At 35.6% G+C, this 21,024-nt stretch overlaps 1 protein-coding gene across 1 annotated transcript in view; it reads right to left on the bottom strand.

Moving 5' to 3' along the window:
- The window catches only part of LOC149786253 (RING finger protein 17-like), a 200,178-nt gene extending 179,270 nt beyond the window's left edge, over positions 1 to 20,908 (bottom strand). Inside the window, exons 1-3 of the mRNA XM_089976633.1 lie at positions 20,758 to 20,908; positions 16,776 to 16,894; positions 9,124 to 9,227 (exon numbers count right to left, since the gene is read on the bottom strand). Of these exons, the coding sequence (XP_089832759.1) occupies positions 9,124 to 9,227; positions 16,776 to 16,894; positions 20,758 to 20,809 (275 nt within the window). The 5' untranslated portion in view covers positions 20,810 to 20,908. The remainder of the gene's footprint in view (positions 1 to 9,123; positions 9,228 to 16,775; positions 16,895 to 20,757) is intronic.
- Between the last annotated feature and the right edge of the window lie 116 nt (positions 20,909 to 21,024).

The raw sequence follows: 21,024 nt of genomic DNA, 5'->3' as shown, positions 1-21,024 counted from the left end.
GAATCAGATATACAGTGCAACCCCGCTATAATGCGCCCCGCTATACTGCGAATTTGGATATAACGCGGTAGTGGCGTGGCTCCTGAAATTTCGTATATTCATTCGCACATGAAAAAATATTTTTTGTTCAAAGTACATGAAATAGTGAATAACAAATTTATTACCATTATGGGGAAGAGATCGTGTATGAATTCGAATTTAATATACATGTATGTGTATATTTCTCATACTGGGGAAGAAAAAAAAATTTTTAAGTACGAGAAATAGTGTGTAAAACGTTTATTATCATTTTGGGGAAGAATTCGCGTATGAATTTTAATATAATACGATCGTAGTGTAGCTTCTAAAATTTAACAAAATCACCAGGTTCTTGAAGTGTTATGCCAAAATAAACATTATCGGACATGTTACCAGTAAATAATGTCCGCTTTATTAGCTGGAAATTGAAATGGTATGAAATTGTACATGCATTCAGCTTTAAAAATTTTTTTTATAAAAGTGACTCGTAACCATTGCAGGCCTACTGCACTCAGTTTTCGGGTTTTACATGTGTATGGGGTTTACTTATGAACTCGTTATTAATTTCCTATTTTTTTATACAAATATTTTACCGCTATAGTAACGCAAGTTCACAAACGCAATTCCTTCTCTGCACTTTGCGCAAAAAAAATATTATCATTTTGGGGAAGATATCGTGTATGAATTTGAGTATAATACGATATATAATATGATCGTGGCGGGGTTCCTGAAATTTTAAATACATGTACATGTATTTTTCTCGCACCTGGAAAAATACTTATTAAAAGTAAGAGAAATCATGTGTAAAACGTTTATTATCACTTTGGGGAAGAGTTCGAGTATGAATTCGAATATAATACAATCGTGACTTGGCTTCTGAAATTTAATAATTTCACCAGGTTCTTGAAGTGTTATGCCAAAATAAACATTATCGGACATGTTACCAGTAAATAATGTCCGCTTTATTAGCTGGAAATTGAAATGGTATGAAATTGTACATGCATTCAGCTTTAAAAAATTTTTTTATAAAAGTGACTCGTAACCATTGCAGGCCTACTGCACTCAGTTTTCGGGTTTTACATGTGTATGGGGTTTACTTATGAACTCGTTATTAATTTCCTATTTTTTTATACAAATATTTTACCGCTATAGTAACGCAAGTTCACAAACGCAATTCCTTCTCTGCACTTTGCGCAAAAAAAATATCATCATTCTGGGGAAGATATCGTGTATGAATTTGAGTATAATACGATATATAATATGATCGTGGCGGGGTTCCTGAAATTTTAAATACATGTACATGTATTTTTCTCGCACCTGGAAAAATACTTATTAAAAGTAAGAGAAATCATGTGTAAAACGTTTATTATCACTTTGGGGAAGAGTTCGAGTATGAATTCGAATATAATACAATCGTGACTTGGCTTCTGAAATTTAATAATTTCACCAGGTTCTTTAAGTGTTATGCCAAAATAAACATTATCGGAAATGTTACATGTTACTGATCCATGAGTAAAGCCAGTAAGTCGTCTCTGTGATTGTCTTCAATTAATTGTGTACACCATCGTTGCTCAAACAACAGCCAACAAGTGTTTCTTTAAAAGCATACACAAACAAGCAGCAGACAATGCGGTGGTTGATAAAAATTCTCACAACTGAATAAACAACAAAAAACGAAAGCCGCCAACATGTTTGCTGGGCTTGGCGGTGTTATTAGACGCAACCAGTTGACCAGTAAATAATGTCCACTTTATTAGCTGGAAATTGAAAGGGTATGAAATTGCAGGCCTACTGCACTTAGTTCTCGGGTTTTACATGGGTATGATGTTTGTTTATGAACTCGTTATTAATTTCCTATTTTTTATAAAAATATTTTACCGTTATGGAAAAGCAAGTTCATAAACGCAAATTGTTCTCTGCAGTTTGCGCAATGATTAGTATAGTAGTTTTCACACGTTTCTTTCGACAGTCACAAAATCTGAAGTAAAAGTTATATGCATGCTGAAAGCATGTGTTGATTTGTAATTATTCTTGTTGTAGTCGTTCAAACAAATATGTGTACAAACGTTAATTATTGGAAATTTGCAATGGATAAATGTACACGGAAACGCATATGAGAAAATTTTAGCAGTATGAAATTTGAACAGACACAGTTCATAGACCCTGGAACGTAATGAACTGTACACATGCTTCGTCTTTCTTAACCTAATTTTGCTGTTAATTTTTTCCATTGAATTCAGACACATAATGATGTGTGACAACATTTTTGAATAGTTTAAATATGTATGCAATTTTTGCAATGGAATTACATATTTTATGGATTAATTTCAAGCCCCGACGGTACAATATCAGATGGCAAGTAAACGGTGTTGATACTCTGTTCATGCTATATATTAGACATTGAATTCAGATACGATGATCAGGGGAAAAAATATTGAATATTGTAAATATGTGTACAATTTTTCAATGGAATTACATGCATTATAGATGAACTGAATGCCACGACGGCACAATAGTAAATGGTGTTGATACCCTATTCATCATATATCGTAGACATGAATACACGTATATGTGCCAATGAGTTCTTCTTTCAAAAAAGTAAAATACTGTAAAACCCCGCATTAACGTGACCCCGATATTAACGCGATCCAATTTTGTGGACCCCAATTATTGCGTTATAGCGGGGTTCCACTGTATCAAATCATGATGACAAGGCTGGAAAGAATGATCCCCGATTACTTAAGCGTCTCAGTCTAAGTAAGCTCATAACAGCTTTCAGAAAATGTTAATTAATCACATGTTCAATTTACCCCAACAGACGCCATGAATTGGACATGTACGAGCCATCATTTTAAAAATTGCCTAATGGGACATTTTCTATGACTACCATATCTACTCCAGTCAGGCTGCTATTGCCCTGCATGACTACAAACTCAAAGTAAACTAGGCTCTGAGGGATCAGGCAGCTCTTGAGCTATTGATTGGAGGCCAAAAAACGACATGTAACATCTACAATTGTATTGCTCACCCAACCGACTTTTGCCCATAAAAATCGTGCACTGCATCGCCCATTGCAAACACAGAAAATAGAAGAAAAATAGATACTGACAAGTACGTTCAGCCTAGATAGATGATGGATGTAAAAGAACTTTGTAACAATTTTAACATGGCTGCCACTGAACTACTTGCTAGTTCTTACATACCTGCAATCAGTGCAGGGTCAAAATGCATGGGGCAACTGCCTGCCCAAACAATCCATTACACAGTTTTTCCAGCACTGGTACATGCAATGTCAATACCCATCACTAATCAGTGCCAGATAAGACACAGCAAATCTGACCTACTTCCTCACCACATGCTTCCACCCACATTGACATCAACAGACTGCAGCCTGAACACCTTCATCATCCAGATCAGAACTTGTTCACTATTTGTCTTCTGGTCTGAAACATGGTTTTCGATACTATGGTGCCAAAAACTCACCTGCCTACAAAAGAGTGCAAAAACTTGCTTTCTGCTTCAAAACAACCGAATACTGTGGATCAGTGATTGGCAAAGGAAGGTAAATATTCAAAAAAGAAGAGACTTATCATGACCTGTCCTCTCCCTATGGCAATCATGCGCATACAAGTATCAATGAATTTATTGACAAGGATGGATGCTCGCTATGTCAAGATTGATGATGCCATTCAAATTATTCAGAGTTATGGTAAGGGAGCTATTATGTGCAAAACTGATATTTCAGATGCTTTCAAACAGATTCCCACTGCATCTTCACAATGGCACTTGTTCTGTGTAAAACGGAGAAGACATTAATTCAGGGATGGTCCTGGCTTTTAAAAAGCTGTCGCCAAAATAATCGCCAACCTCAATATTTTGTCGCCAATTTTCAAAAAGTGTCGCCAAAAAAAGTAGTATACACTTTTCCAAATGTTAATTTAGTCTATTAATGTAACAGGCAATGAAAATTACAAAAGATGGATTAGTTAATACTTTAATTACAACAAGCATTAACAAAATGTTACAAAGTGTTACATGAAGATCCGTCGCGATTTTAGGGCTGCCCACTTGTTGAATGCAGTTTCAAAGTCTGATTTTTCACATCTGTACATGCTGATTCTCATTAAATTCTCGAGAGATGAGATGCAGAGCTTATTTCTGATGTCAGTTTTTATGAGGTTCATCTTACTGAATCCACGTTCACAGTCCTCAGTGCTGACAGGTGACACCAGTAGTCTCTCAGCAGCCCCCCCGCCCCCTTTATGGCTAGCTTCACAAAGCTTGTAGCGAACTGCTTCCTAAATCCCAAGAATGATCACTGAATGCTGTATAAATTTTCTCGACAAGAAAAATAGGATCTCCATTCCCACGAATGAAACTTACACGAGTCAACACCTGGCAATATTGGACCGTATATATAAGCGTAAATTCACACCCAATTTAGGGATTCTTTCACTCCTGTATTTTGAGAAATAAATAAGTATTATTAATTATGCAAAACTTTTTTTTTCTTTGCTATTTCTTGTTGCGGAGTTTAAGTCTCTGCAGCCGTAACACGGGACTGATGGCAAAAGGAAAAGATCAATGAGTAAAATGCTGCACTGGCGACAGATGTAATTGTGATTGAGATTTTTTCCATTTGCTTTGTATTTATACACAGTAGTCGGTACTTCAAAGGTTATCAGTTTTCTATGAAGGTTCAGCAAATCTATTGTATTGGTATATGTATAAAAAAAAAAACAGAAGGATTAGCCATACAATTAATTGTATCTGTTCTATTCGCGTCTTCAGAAGTGGGTCAGTTGTAGGTATAGTGCGGTAACATGATTGACTGTATCGCAGCATACAGTACTCAGCCCAGATGTCAGCATAAGCAGATTATGATGTAACAATGCACTGTAAAGATAGGGTTGTCAATAAGAACAAAGGATCGTTTGTGTAACAGATTGATTCCAATGCATTGCTTAGTCAAGTTTATGGCTTCCTTTCGTTCTGGCTTTAAATTTATTCAGTCCAAATCCATGATTGTATGTACAAATTAAATAACCAAAAAGTATGTCGCCAAAAAAATCGCCAGATGGGATATTTTTGTCACCAATAAGGAAAAAAAATCGCAATTTGCGACATTGGCGAAGCCCAGGACGATCCCTGTCATTATTGTCTTCACCTCCCCTTCGGATCACGTTCAAGTCCAACATTATTCGATACCTTATCTCAGGCGATTTGTTGGATAGCCAAACATAATTATGGTATTGACGTCATCTTGCACCTCCTCGATGACTTTCTTACAATAGATCCTCCTTCTGCATGTGGTGGGAGAACGAAGGCTTGTTGAATTTAATTTTCAACAGATTAAAGATTCCCACAGCTCCAAACAAGACCATTGGCAAAAGTACAGTTACAGAATATTTGGGAATAATTCTGGACTCAGAAAAAATGCAAGCACATTTACCGCAGGATAAAGTGGAGCATATTGTGAACTACTTTAAACACTTTATTAACAAACAAGGTGTCTGCAAGAAAGAACTGCTCCAGTTACTGGGCCACTTAAATTCTGCTACCCATGATATCCTACCAAAGCTTGCGTTTGTCTCATAACTCGTACGACTATCTACGAAGGTCAGAGAACTCGATCATTACATAAACTTAGATGCAAATTGCAGAGGGGAAGTACCCATGTGGCACCAATTCTTAGCTACATGGAATGGAGATTCTACGTTTCTTGACAATCAGTCGACAACATCACACAATCTGGAATTATGCACAGATGCTTCATCCATAGTAGGGTATGGGGGTTACTTCAAAACGTGCTGGTTTGCAGCTGTGTGGTCTGATGATCTTAAAATGCATTTATCCGTGGAGAATGATTTCTCTGTAGCATTCAGGGAGTTGTATCCCATCATTGTTGCTGCTATTATTTGGGGTGCAGAATGGGCAGGCAAATGCATATTATTTTTATGTGATAATATGGTCATGGTGAATATACTTCAAAAAGGGGAGATCTAAATGTATGCACATAATGAAATTAATGCGTAAACTTACATGGTGTGTGGTTTCTTGTAACTTTTATTTTTCTACCAAACAGATTCCTGGAGTTATCAATAATACTGCAGATGCATTGTCCTGCCTCCAATTTCAGAAATTTCATGCACTGGCTCCGGATGCAGATCTACAACACTGCAAATGCTCCCCACCCTCAAAGTCTTATGGACCTGAATAAAGAGGTAGACATTTTATGGAATCAGGCTTTAAGCCCTGCTACACAAATCACCTACAACACTGCATTCAATGCTTTTAGGACCTTCATAATGATGTGTGGCTTTGCCTCGAACATGCAACTTTTGCCAGATACTACGGAGAACACCTTAATCCACTTTGTGACACACTGCGCAAGAGCTGTCAACTTGAAGCAGTCTACAATAAAATTGTACCTCTGTGGCATTAGGTTCAAGTATATGCAGGCTGGTATGCAATCACCATTCACCACAGACAGAAATAATCTGCCTCATCTTGCCACCATCCTCCAAGCCATAAAAAATCCCAAGGTTTGTCTACTGTAAGACTGGAATGGACAGTATAGTGGCCATTTATTCCGTATAGGTGCAGCTACTTCAGTAGCAGCAGCCTGGCTGGAAGACCATATAATCAAAGTTCTGGGCCGATGGTCTTCAGACTGTCACACAAGATGCATTTGCACACCTCTTAGTACTATTCGGGCAGCACAGAGGGCCATGTCCATGGATGCGGATAGTAATACACAGTGACGATGATCATCCTGCATTCAACATACAGGGATAGAAGGTCTCACACTGACACTGTTCTGCCATCGTGGGTGTTTTTCTGGATCCAGTTCTACGCAACTGTGCCATGTGATGTAATTGCTGTGGTTCCAGTTTCCATAGCCATTCATTGTATTTCTATATTCATTATGTGTGGAGTTCTGCACGCATGTTGTACCAGTGATCACTGTATGGCACTTGTGCCTATCCATCATTTTCATTGCCATATCTGCATTGTTTTAAAAAAAATGACATGTGTAGAGTTCTGCATGCGTGTGATATCAGAGTTCATCGTGTGGCAACTGTGCATATCCATCAGTTTAAGTGCCATATGTGCATTCAGTTTGTTTAATTCATGGAGGTGTATGTGCATTCTCATGGTATTCTTCTACCCATTTCATGGATGTGATCATCTTGCTTCTTGTCCATGTTGGATGTGATAATTTATTCATTTCCATTCTCAATTTCCCACAGTTCATCTTTGCCATATTCTAAGACACGCATGGAACCACTCTGAGACATTCACACAAGACTTGACAACCAGTGACTTATTGCAGTTCATGGGTCTCTGTCTTGATAAGTCAGAGTCTGGTGTTACAGTAGTAATACCAGTCTTCTTATAGTAATTACATGCTGTTTCTTGCCAAGGTCAATTTATTCCTACATGTATGTATACCTTTCTTTTCCATTATTGTTGATATGCTGCTGTTGTATAGACAAACATTTTTTTTTCTTCATTGGGGGACATTATCTGCTGCACATGTCCTCCTAGGGCATTCACTTCATTCCATTCTGTTTATTCACCCAAGAATCTAATGTCAGTGTTATATGGCGTATTCAAACTAAACCCATTAAGTGACGTCCACAAAGTTGCCGCTATCATTCCAACCTTCATTGGACAGCCCAGTCTTCACTGGACTCCTTCAGTTTGCGCTGAAGAAACTTTACTAAAGGGTTATCCATAACATTCTGTCAGGGAGTTTCACAGACCAGCTGTGACCTCTGTACAACCACATTGTGACATTCAGTAGCCGCTGAATCACTCGCAGACAGAATGAACCAAAACAGTTTCATTAGTAACAGCAGACAGTCCCCCCCAAGGCAAACATTATAATTATAAATAAAAGCTTAACTGGACCTGTGTTTTGTTGTGTATAAAGCAGTCTCCCTAGGTAAACATTATAATTATAAATAAAAACTTAAATGGATGTGTTTTGCTGTGTATTAAAATGAAAACAAACATTTAAAAAAGACTATATAAGTCTATATATATCAAAAATATTTAATAAATCATGGCAATGATTGAATCACCATGATGTCATAAATGACTTTAAATATATAAATACGTACTTGGGTATACATTATGGCCATATATAATTTGGATAATAATTATTTCATGATCATACTATAAAGATTTAAGGTATATTATATATATATATATATATATATATATATATATATATATATATATATATATATATATATACACACATACATACATACACACACACACATACACGTGTGTGTGTTTCTGTGTGTGTAACCATTTTCATGCTGCAAACTTTCAGAAGAACCAGTAAGGTTACAATTTGATATTCCATGCGTATTAACAGTTTTACTTTTGTCAGCCCATACATATTCATGTTTTGGCAATGGGTCATGTAAGCAATCAATAAATTTAGAGATTCTATGTAATATTATACAACATTCCATAATCACTTATAAGTCAAGCCCAACTGCAAACAACAAACACACAAACTTGCCATTGCAAAATGGACTAACAGATCAGGGTCTATGTTCTTTGTTCTACTGATTACTCCACATAAACTGCATAGACCCATATCTGCTGACTCATTATGCAACAGCAGATCTGGGTCTGTGCAGTATTGCAGTTGGTCTCATTTTATTAGTAGGTATATATGGTAGTGTCTTACAAATTTCTTAAGGCAACAAGGAAAAAGAAGTAACCTTTTTTTCTTACAAATTCTCTGACAGCAAAAAATAGGTGACAAAAAAGGATTTTAGCACAAATCAATTTAAAGTAGCCAGAAGTACTAGAAAAAAAGCAAAGTACTATTCTAGAATGGACTGAGTGTGGCACATTGCTACAATCTTGACATGTAAAACATCATCTGTGAAGAACAAACCAAGCGTGGCTTTTATATAATACACTGGCAGATTGGGATTTAATTTCTAAACCTAAAATTGAAAGTTGAAAAAACAGCAAAGACCTCATTTTCTGAAGTACTATGTCAGGGTCAACATTGTAAAGCACAGATTAAAAACTGGTAAACATGGTATCCAAGAAGAGATGAATCCAACTTACTGCTCTAGCAGAGTTTTCTGACTGTAGACTAGAAGCCCCATCAAATACAGATCTACTGGCATGTTCTTCACATAATCTGTTCCTTGAAGCAAGGGAGTCTCTTTCTACAAAATTAAAGTAACTCAAATTACTTGCCATCACAAATCCTCAAACCTCAAACATATTGCCTCATCTGAAGCAGTGTCATTCACAAATCCTCAAACCTCAAACATACTGCCTCATTTGAAGCGGTGTCATTCACAAATCCTCAAACCTCAAACATATTGCCTCATTTGAAGCAGTGTCATTCACAACTCCTCAAACCTCACATACTGCCTCAACTGAAGCAGTCATTCACAAATCCTAAAATCTCACATACTGCCTCATTTGAAGCAATGTCATTCACAAATCCTCAAACCTCACACACACTGTCTCATTTGAAGCAGTGTCATTCACAAATCCTCAAGTATCACACATATTGCCTCATTTGAAGCAGTGTCATTCACAAATCCTCAAGCCTCACACATACTGCCTCGTTTGAAGCACTGTCATTCACAAATCCTCAAACCTCACACACACTGCCTCATCTGAACCAGTATCATTTAAAAATCCTCAAACCTCACACATACTGCCTCATTTGAAGCAGCATCCTTCAGACATTAAACTTCCTCAAGACCAACCCACCCATCCCAGTGTTTAAAACTGTCGCATAACTGGCAGAAGTGGCCAGCAATTTTCAGCAGTCATGTTACTCAATAAATGATTTTGCAACTGGTCTGAATTGTTGATGATCGAAAGTGTAAATGGTTCCTAAATTTGATTCTTAACACTGCTTCTGCCTTGCTAATCTGCTCTACTGAACTATGATCCAGAGGTTATAATTAAAAATCTAAGATGTTACAAACGTCTTTTTGCTATGACTGAATATATGCATATGTTATACCTTACCAAATACACAAGCTATCCACAGGGTTTGGTCCATATATGTAAAGTAAAATAGTGTTATTGTGCAGAAATCATTTTCCTTCTTCTAGTCACAGTGACTATGACCTCTGATTTTCCGAATCCAAAATTGATAGGGCATTGTCTTACCACAAAGTCTGGTCCATATATGTACAGTAAATCTAATGTTGTGAAGAAGCCATCTCCTTCCATCAGCCACAGTGACCTTGACCTCTGCCATTCTGACCACAAAGTGAGTCACAGTGACCTTGACCTCTGACCACAAAATGTATAGGGTTCTGCCATACCCCAATTGCAAGCATTCATAAAGTTTGGTCCATGTATGTGAAATAAAGCTGATGTTATTGTGCAGAGACCATTTTCCTTCTTTTAGTCAGTGAGCTTGACCTCTGACCTAAAAATCAAATGGGTTCTGCCTTACCCAAGTACAACCCTTCCACAACGTTTGATAACTGTAAGCAGATGAACCTCAAGTTAGTGTGCAGAAATGAAACTGGTAACAGACAAATGGGCAGAACAGGAAGAAAAAGGAAAACTGAACTCTCCTCTGGAAACTAACTTTCTACAACAAAAAATCTGCACTTCAGTGAAAGTCATTCCCATTCCTGGTAAAGTGTGTGTGTTTGATTTGGATTTTTAATGAAGCTTCAACAATTATTCAGTCATATCACTGTGATGTCTGCAGTTTAGCAGTTTATAGTGTTGTCTAGCACTGAGGCATCATGCCACAAACATGTAGCATCATATACCACCCTGTCACATTATCCTGACACCAGGCCAACCAGTCCTAATACAAACCTATTAATGCTGAGTGCCAAGAGATGCAGATGTTAGTATCATTATTATAAGTCTCTGGTATTACTTGGCCGGGGTTCAAACCCTCGACCTCCTGCATCCGAGGCAGACAATCTGACCACTTAGGCCACTGGAGTGGTCTCCAGGTACAAGTACAAATCACCTCTCTGTAATATAATACAAATACATCTGACATGTACAAAAGCCAAGGATTATAAAAATTTCTATTTCAACTCATTATGTAAAACTCATTATAAAATATTGACACCAATGAAATTATATTAACATTCTAATGTAAAAAATAAATATGGACATTCTGAAATCAGTCAATCTGCATTATTTCCATGTTTTCCTCAGTTATCTCCCTGTCCCATTACTCCAATTTTAGTACTGTTGCTGTAAAACGTTTTGATGGGACATGATCCAGTATGTCACTGTTGAACAGTGTTGCTTTTCCATGAATAGATTAACAAGAATTCAGCCATCTGATCAATGTTATGAGGAGTTTTGTGTGAAGAATTAATTTCCAGAGTGCCTGTAATGTAGACATCTAGATTGTCTGACAACCTTTTCATTCCCTGATCAAACATATTTCATTTTTAAAGCATTGGTTCAGAAAGGCATTATATCATGCTGCGATCGGATATGATATGATTGCCCACAACTCGCTATTCCACTCAAGCCTGTCACAACAACACAACTCGCAAAAGCTATTCCACTCAAGCTTGTCACAACAACACAACTCGAAAAAGCTATTCCACTCAAGCAGAGTCCCATTCCCAAGATGTTTGTCAGAATACAAGACAATCCAAAATATTCTGGGACATATTTATGAATAAGTACCTGATATAGATGCATTAATATTAATCATAACTGACCAGGTTTATATATAATCTGTAATTGTGATTTAATTTTGTCAGTATTTTACTTTAATATATTCAAAAGCAACTTCTATATTTTATTATATTCTTTATTCAATAACCAACAAAACTAAAAGAAATGGAAAAGTTTAAATCAAACAGCCAAATTGTAAAAACTACGTTCTCTCATTCATTGCCTGTAGGATGCATGAATCATCTGCCACTAATACAATACAAATGTAATTAATAACTTTATTATTGCTAACTTGCACACGATTGACCAGATACAAGGATTCATTTTGGAAGAAAGTTTCTACTAACCAGCTCTAATTCCAAATATTCCAATCCAGACAAAGACTTGTAACAGTGATTACTGTTAAGTATTCCAAAAACTGAAATGAAATTTCTTCCAAGATTTTTTTCATATTCACCTATCCCTCAAAGGGATCCAAACACACTGCATGCACTATAGGCAAGTAACAGATGGTCCTACATCCCCACCAGTCATCTAGAAAACCATGTGTGGGGTGGGGTGGGGGTACTAGTTTGTTTAATAGTAAAATACTCGTTTTATAATTGCATCTGGAGTAATTGTCAATAAAGATATTTTTCTAAATGTACTTCATTTTTCTGTATCAACTAACTTTATTTTCAAGATGCCCTACTTCTGAAAGATTTAAGAAACCTTCACATGTACACAACACTATAATATAACAATGCTCTTTGTTGTTGCTAATTACTGTTTCCCTGCTTTGTAAGCTCCCTACATGACATTCCACTATAAGGAGCACACATAGCACTGAACCAGATTGTTGGTGATTTCTTTCAAAGCCAAACAAAGATTAATTTTTCCATGAATTAACAACTGTCAAAGTCGTAACTCATTTTTTAAAATTGTTAAAATATTGATGCTGTGATTTCAATGCAAGTAATAGTAGTAATAGTGAAAGTTCTCATCCTTATAGAAATCTCTTCCGGAACTTTTAAGTTAACTACAAACTCTGAAACTCACTCCTACCCAATGAACTGTATCTGTGAAACAGAGCTTTTATTTTACCAAGTATTCATTATGCTTAGTTGCCTTGCTACATGTATTTTATCAGTAGGCTAATTTAAGGTAATCTAATTATATTACATACACAATAATATTTATAGTGTTTGACTGATCAATTAATATGAGTTGACCCAACTCAAGACTGGGGCTGTAGCTCTTACGCAGGTTGGATCTGCATTTCCTTTAACTTTTCTTTTATTCCACCCCCTTTATTTGATAGAAAAGACGTAATTATTGTGATAATACAAAGCATGTCTTCTTTTAATTAGTTCAGCAATACAACAAATACTTCTGCTAGTCAGATATCAAAACACGACTGGCACTTAAGTTCTTGCAGAAATGTTCACAGAAACAGCTGTGACATTTTAAACGTTTTAATACAAGGCATGCTGCATTTACGCAGATTAAACTTAAACCAAACTAAAATAGAACTAAAAGATAACCTAAAAATTAAATTCCACTTTTAAAGCTTATTTTATTGGTATTTATTAAAGTGCTGCCTCCACTAGGCATTAGTGACATTATTATCTTTTATTAAACTTTTGTTGAATATTCTTATTTATGATGTACTAAGAATGTTGTTTATAAAGAAAATTTAACAAACAATATGATTTCTTATTAATTCATTCAGCCCCAGCACTGTTATCAGTATCTCTGCTGCTATGCCCCAGAAGCACTAAGCTGTGTCTAGCTGCTTGTGTCTGAGTTTTTACCTGTTTGAAAAATTTTGAAAACATCGTGTATATGCATTCACTCTTACCTTAATTACTCTTCTTATATCCAATTAAAATCCATGAAATTTTGACCAATTATTCCAAATGAATTTGTCTACACAGTGATGTATTTTGTTTCCTACTTGTCCAAGTCTTTCACAACTTAATTATACACTATTTACAAAATTATGTGCAGCGTTTATCTGCAAGAACTCATCATCGCTATCAGCATCCTCATCTTCTGATGATTCAATCTCAGAAACTTCTATGCCCAAATCTAAATCTCACAAAATATCCAACTGCCGAACATCTTTCCTCAGCTTGCTCAATATTTTCGAGATCAAACCCAAGAAACTCCTCACTTTGCTCTCATCAAAAATCATTTTTACGTCTGCCATAATTTCTGATATTTCATGAACAAAACACGTGTTGTGAAACTGCTCTCAAACAGTAACCCTTGGCTTCTGAACAATTCAAATTTCCACAAAATTAAAGTAACATCATTTCTGATTGATTTAATAGTTGTTTAGTTCTTGGGGAAAAAAACATTTGTAACCAATCAGAGACATATCTAACACACATTCATCATGACTACAAGCAGGATCAGCCATTGAATGCAATAAACAAACCACAACTACAGGTGAGATCATCCACTGAATGCAGAAACTGGATTGCGCCTACAGAAACAGGATCGGGGTCAAATGAGTTAAAAACTGAAAAATGATTCAAGTTCCAATCTATCATTTTTGACAATAAAATGGGCATTATATCAAGGTTTCAGTTACCAATTTTTTCATTTTGATTTTCTTCACATTCAACAAATAGGGGTCAATTTTGGGGTATTTTCTGCTTTTTAACAAGAAGGGATGCATGTATGACCATGCATAATAAGTGGGTTTGCAAGTCATCGAGGGAACAGCATACAGGCTATTTGTATCCGACATATTGTAGAATTGTTCAGTAAACCTTATAGTGAACCAACACTTTTTACTTTCTAAGTAATAAATTCAACCTATATATTTTATGTTTGAATGGGAACGCAAATTTTTGTTGTATGTTGTCAATTGTACCTGTGTTTTGTTCAAAAACAATAAAACTGGATCCAAAAATTGTTAGAAAGAGTGGTTTTAGTGAATATCAATTATTTCGACATGTTTTAAAGAAAGGATTAATGCTAACTGTAGTTAAAAATATCCTGGCTGACACACAGCAGAGATGTGCTGCCAGGAATTTATCACAAGGTGTGGGGTGAGTCTCCCACCCCGTCATCACCAAAATAAGAGTTTAGTAGGGGAATAAAAAGCAGGAAAGAGTTAACAGCCAGAGTTCAATATTCACTTAACACAATAATAGCCATCTCTCTCTGTATTCTCTAGTGAAATCAAAGCTCTAGTGAAATCAAAATCCTTAAAAGATATATCATCAAGTTGTATGAGCATTAATCTGTTGATGGTTGCACAGGTTAATCTGCTCATTATCTGTTTTCGAATAATGTTCTGTACCGAGAACCCTTTTCACATATTGTTGTCTGAAGGGGCATACAGATAACTAGCTTAGCCAGCTTGAACAAGTTGGGAAACTGTTCTTAATGGTTTATATGTGCAATTTTCCATAGTTCATAGGTACTGTCCCTTGGTTATCTCTGCTCCAAAATAAGATTTTTTTACTAACATGAACTCTGCCAAAGTTTCACATTCTGAAATCAGTGCTTTGATAATAAAATGCCAGGTTTCTAATATGAAGATGATTACTTAGCCTGCATTTTAAACATGCGTTTGTAAAACTTCCTTGATGAATGCAAGGTTAAAACTACAACAGAATGCTTATTCCAGTGCCCAATGTGCATAACAAATTTATTTTATTAACTATTTATATCAAGCCTAAGTACCAAGTTGTATAAAAAGTTGTCTACCTGAACAAAGTCATGTCACAACAAGCACTACAAGACCACTACTGGCAGAGTGACCTGTGTCGTGACTAACACTTCAGTTCGATAAAAATCGTACACTGTGCATTGTAAACTAATTTGTGAGGCTTCTCTCATGCAATGCTCTCCAAACGCTCCAATTTATACAAATTTTTACACAATTCACACACCCTGGCAGCATCTCTGAGACAGTGACCCTGTACAGTATAGCAGACAACATTGCAACCAGCACACATATCTGCTCTATACAACAGATTACGTTTACTTGTATGTAACTATCTCCGGAAGGTTTAATGACCATTTTCAACATTTCTAAAATTGTTCTTTTGTATTCAGGTGTTGAGGATGGATGATGTTATTTGCTAAGATTGTACCTTCCTTGTAAAGCATACCACCAATGATCAGCAGTCATCAGCACACCTAAAGCAAGCATATGTAACCAACAAAAAATATAAAAATACACTTGGGGCATTCACACAATTTATAGATTCACATAAACAAATGACAGCGTGATTCTGAGTATTGGTTAATGTCCAAACTCACAACTGAAAAATTAGCCACAAATTTAAAATATTGGTGATCGAGGTCCCATACCCATCTGAAATTCAGAGTAATAATTCATAAAATAAAATACAAATCTAAATCTTCCGGTTGTTATACTTATATGATGTACATAAAGTGTTGATCATAAACCAGTCTGATCAAAATCAAATCGTCACAGTCCTACAGAGAGACCTGAGAGACACCAATAAAATGTAATTTTCTGCTGACTTTGTGGTCCAACATTGGAATCCAAACTTTCACATTTCTTAAAGCGACATGTCATTCAGAACATATTGTTACTAACGATCATTCTCCCTAATATGAATCTGAAACACTTTATGTGATAAGCAACTAAAAATAGATGAACAGGAAATTCCCATGCTCACCAAAACATTAAATTTTATCTCCATGAAGGACTGTTCAGATTTGATTTTAATCAATTTGTTAGTTTTCCCCACTTTTGATTTGATGTTCATGTGATCTGAATTTGTCTTCTTATTGTCTTTATATAATCAATAATAGGCACAAATAAACAGATAAATAATTATTTTGTAGTATTCTTCTGAAGGATGCAACAAAATGAAGTGGATTTTCTTACATATCAAGATGGTGTGAAAAAAAGCTCATCAAAAGAACGTCAGAAAGCAAGTGTAATCCACTACAATGGTAACATAATGTATAAGTGCACATATACAGACCACATTCAAAGGTTTCAGGTCTCCATGTTAAAAATTCTTAGAAGTGTTTCACATACATGTGGATATCCAAAATACAAATTATCTTAAAAACTCAAGGGAGTCAACTTTTTAAAAACTTACCAGACAAATTGGGCATACAATGCTGGTCTTCTTTGTTTTTACCATTTGATTGATGCATGTCTCACAGAAAGAATGGCCGCAGATCAACAGGAGAGGTTTTCTCTGTACTCTACCATGGTCTTCATTGTATACAACAAAGGAAAATAGCTTAAATTAGCTGTACTGCCATATGCATTATAAGGTGAATAAAATATTCTTAACAAATAAAAGAAAAAAAAAGATTTACTAATCTTTGATTGGAATATTTTAAAATTAAAACTGGGGGCCATCAACCAAAATCAAAGGTGCCAGGTGACCTTAATTAATACAACAGACTCATCCCCAAGTACCATTTTCACTTAGTCTTCTGGTAAAAACCAAATGTTGATATGACCTTCCATACTGGACAGATCAGCACTACTTTTATAGGTATCATAAGAAGTAAAAATATTACAAAATGGCCATTTTATCCGGGCAGCAATATTTTTATTTACAACCAACAAGTCTTAAAAAGTTTTATGGTGAAAACCCCCAGTGATACGAATTTCTGTTAAGGAAAAGGCGCCACAAGATTTTCAAGATGGCACCCATAGTGGACATCAGACAGGCACAATTGAAGCACAATTAAAATGGCTGCCTCCTCGAGGCATTAGTGACATTTTCATTTATCAAAATTTTGTTTATGATGTATTAAAAACGTTTTTGGTAAAGAACATTTAACAAAAAATGTGACTTCTAATTAAAAGCTGAGATTTCATAATGTTGATTCAAATTTCATGAGACCACTCCAAAGGCCTGGTGGTTTGAGCATCCACCTCAAATGTGGGAGGTCACAGGTTCGAACCCTGGCTGAGTCATGCCAAAGATTTATAAAAATGGTATTAACAGCTGCCTTGCTAGGTGCTCAGCATTAAGATATTATTGTCAGAACTGTGGTGGCCAAAATTTATAACCAAGTTGAATCATTTTCTTTGAGGACCAACCTGACATCATAAGGTGATGTGATGTGATTTTGATTTTTAACATAGCTTTAACAATTTTTCAGTCATACTGCTACGATGTGTGCAGTGTGGCAGTTTATAGTGATGTCTAGCACTGGGGAATCATGCTGCAGACATGAAGCATGATGTCCCACCCAGTCACATTATCCTGATACCAGGCCGACCAGTTCTAACACTAACCTCTTAATGCTGTGCACCAAGCAAGGCAGCTATTAGTACCATTTTTGGAAGTCTTTGGTATGACTTGGCCGGGGATCAAACCCACGACCTCCTACATCCGAGGTGGATGCTCTAACCAACAGGCCACCGCAGCAGTTTAATGCAGCGATAGAAATGTACAATTAAAAGAGGGCTGAATAACAGGAATTGAATCAGTTTCTATTAATCTCATTTCATTTAATATTATCATCATGAGAGGTAGTGTTAGTGGGACTGTGTGAGTGTGCATTAGAGTTATATGTCAATAAGCGTAATAATATTCATACATTTATTTTGTAATTTGTCTTCGTGTTTAGAGTGATTATCACCTGTCCAAAACATTCAGCCTCCCCTATCTTAAGACAGTATTTAACTAAGTTTAGCAGAGTTTGTAACACTCTGAATAATTCCATCAATTTCCATTACTTTGGGAGACCCTTCCAACAACCTTTTTCTTTGTCAAAATTTTCTGGGTAGAAATACTAAAACTAGACAATGCAAATAAAGGATGCGGATGAAACACTTCTCACAGAAAATGCACTGCTAGAGAAACTGGAAAAGGAAGTGAGCAATCTGTCTGGTTGTTTTATATGGACAGCTTCTATTTAATTTGAAAGCAGTCCAATGCATCTCATCCCATTTCAGATATTTTTATATTTATGCTGGGGTTTGGGGTCTGGGCCAATTGCCTATCAAAAAGTTGGAATTCACCACTACCGTGTAGTGGCAGCATAATGGTAGCCACTTATGAGATAGACCTAACAAACTTACATGATCTTACATCATGCCATGCCTTAAAGAAATCAATAGGAAGATCATTTATTTTCACAGAAATTGCAAATAATAATCATTATGTCTTTAATCAACTGACAGGTGAAATGAAAATACATGTACAGTGTTGATTAACTCTGACCTGATACTTTGCATTCCTAGTCACATGACTACCCAAATCTCACAACCTACATGTCCATAAAACAGAGATTCAATAGTCATGTGATTTCAGCAATAAACCCCTTTCCAATGTTGAAAAATGTAAAAAATATTAAATGAAAGTCGCATAATCTTTGTACAAAAATTAAACAACATAAAATTCTCAAGATATTTATTCTGAACACAAACAGAAACCAGTCACATATTATCAACAAAATATATATGTCTGAACCCGCACACCAACATAAATGTAAAAATATAAAAACTGCGTGTGAGGGTCAGAAGGACTAGTTTAAAACGCAAACAAGATGATGTTCAGAGACAACTGGTGACAATCAGGTTACAAATTATAAACTGATAAATGAAATGACTTACGTTTTGTGCATTTGTTATATCCTTGAACATTTTGTTTTTATAATCAGTAAGGAGGTACAAAGGGAGGGTATGTGAGTTCTATACATTCAAGCTTGTGTCCCAGTGTCAATGGCAACAGGTGCCACGCTAGAGGTTGCTGGCAAAATCAAGATTACCATTTTATCCAAATGGCAACCTCTTTACACCTGTTTTTTTTCTTCCACTTTCATGTAAAACACTGACATTAGTACTTCCATATCATGCTTGAAAGGCCAACAATCCATATTTGGTGTATTTTGACATAGAGAATTTTCCAAAACATATTAGGTGAAAATAAATTATAACAGATTTTTTCAAAATGCAAAAAGCTCATAAATTGAAAATAATTGTTCACCTACTTCATTTTTATAAGAATAATGGTAAAATGTGTGCAAATACTTGCGTAAAACTCAGAATTAACATTATAAAGGTCCCCCATTATAGCAAGGACTATAACTCTTTCCAACACATGGCTATATAAAAATGTTATTAATGACAACAGCACAGTCTAAATTGGTTTCAAAGACACGTGAAAATTTCATTTTATGACAAATATAAATGTAATGTCAGTCATTATAAAAAAAATGTTTTAAGAAAGTTTAGTACAACTTCTGTTGTCTCATGTTTTGTTTTTTGACAGACTCGATATATGACTGTGAGAAAGGTATTATCATTGTCAGGCCATTTTCTCTTGGTACCAAACCTTATCTAGACACTGGTATTCATATTAAAATTTTCATATTTTGTGAATTTGGAAGAAAACTGCATGTCAATTTTTATGAACTGAATATTATCATGAGTACTGTCATAGTGAATAAGAGAAAACTCACCTATAGCATTTCTCTATTTAACAACTATAATCATAAATATTTCTTGACAACCAACTCAGTGTCGGTTCCATCTTTCTCCAATTCCAAATTTTAATACTCGCTTCTACTTGAGAACTGAAAAATTGCTCAAAATAATGGTCAGACTTCTTTATTATCCTTATTTGGTCAAGAGTAGCATAGAATTTCAACATATATATGACAAGAATAAAATATTTGATGCAAACAATGGGGTCGGGGGTGGAACTTGATAGAAAGGATTCATATGTATCTGACCATATAACAAAATCTATTTTACAGCTGGATGTTCACACGACATATTTATATAACTATATTAAGCAATATATAAATTTCTGACTTAAATAGCATATGGTCAAGATTTGGCAAACTGTGAACAAAGACCATTATAAAAATGGTGGACGCTGCATGTTTGAATGCTTCCTGTGAATTTACTTAACAATGTATCATGAAGATGGGTTTATTTTTTAATTCTGCACACTCGAATTATGCAGAAAACATTCCACTTTTATTATTCGAAAATTCTGATAGGAAAAAAAAAATAATCCCCTGTTGCTAGAGTCCAAGTGTTGATGGCTGAGGAAGCCGTGAATGGTGCATCAAATTTGCGTGTATAATTTTAATGTCAGTTTTAACCTTTTGCAACAAACACGCTGTTGCACTGTGGACATGATGGACACCTCTGCATCTTCTATCATACAACGTTGTAAGATATAATATCTTCTAACTCTTGTAAGATCTCGTCGCTTCAGTATCTATCTATCTAGTCGTCTTCCATGCGACTACATGGACTGCCAAAGCTACATTCTTGTAAGCCTAGAACTCAATACAGAAAATTATCAGAACCAGTCTATTACTTAGACTGCTTTTATAGCTCTCGTTACTCACTAGATTTTATAACAC

This window comes from Sinohyriopsis cumingii, chromosome 12 (genome assembly GCF_028554795.1).
Source record: "Sinohyriopsis cumingii isolate HCF-2022 chromosome 12, ASM2855479v2, whole genome shotgun sequence".
Lineage (NCBI taxonomy): Eukaryota > Metazoa > Mollusca > Bivalvia > Unionida > Unionidae > Sinohyriopsis > Sinohyriopsis cumingii.
The sequence above is the reverse complement of the archived record's forward strand: the minus strand, read 5'-3'. Positions and strand labels throughout refer to the sequence as shown.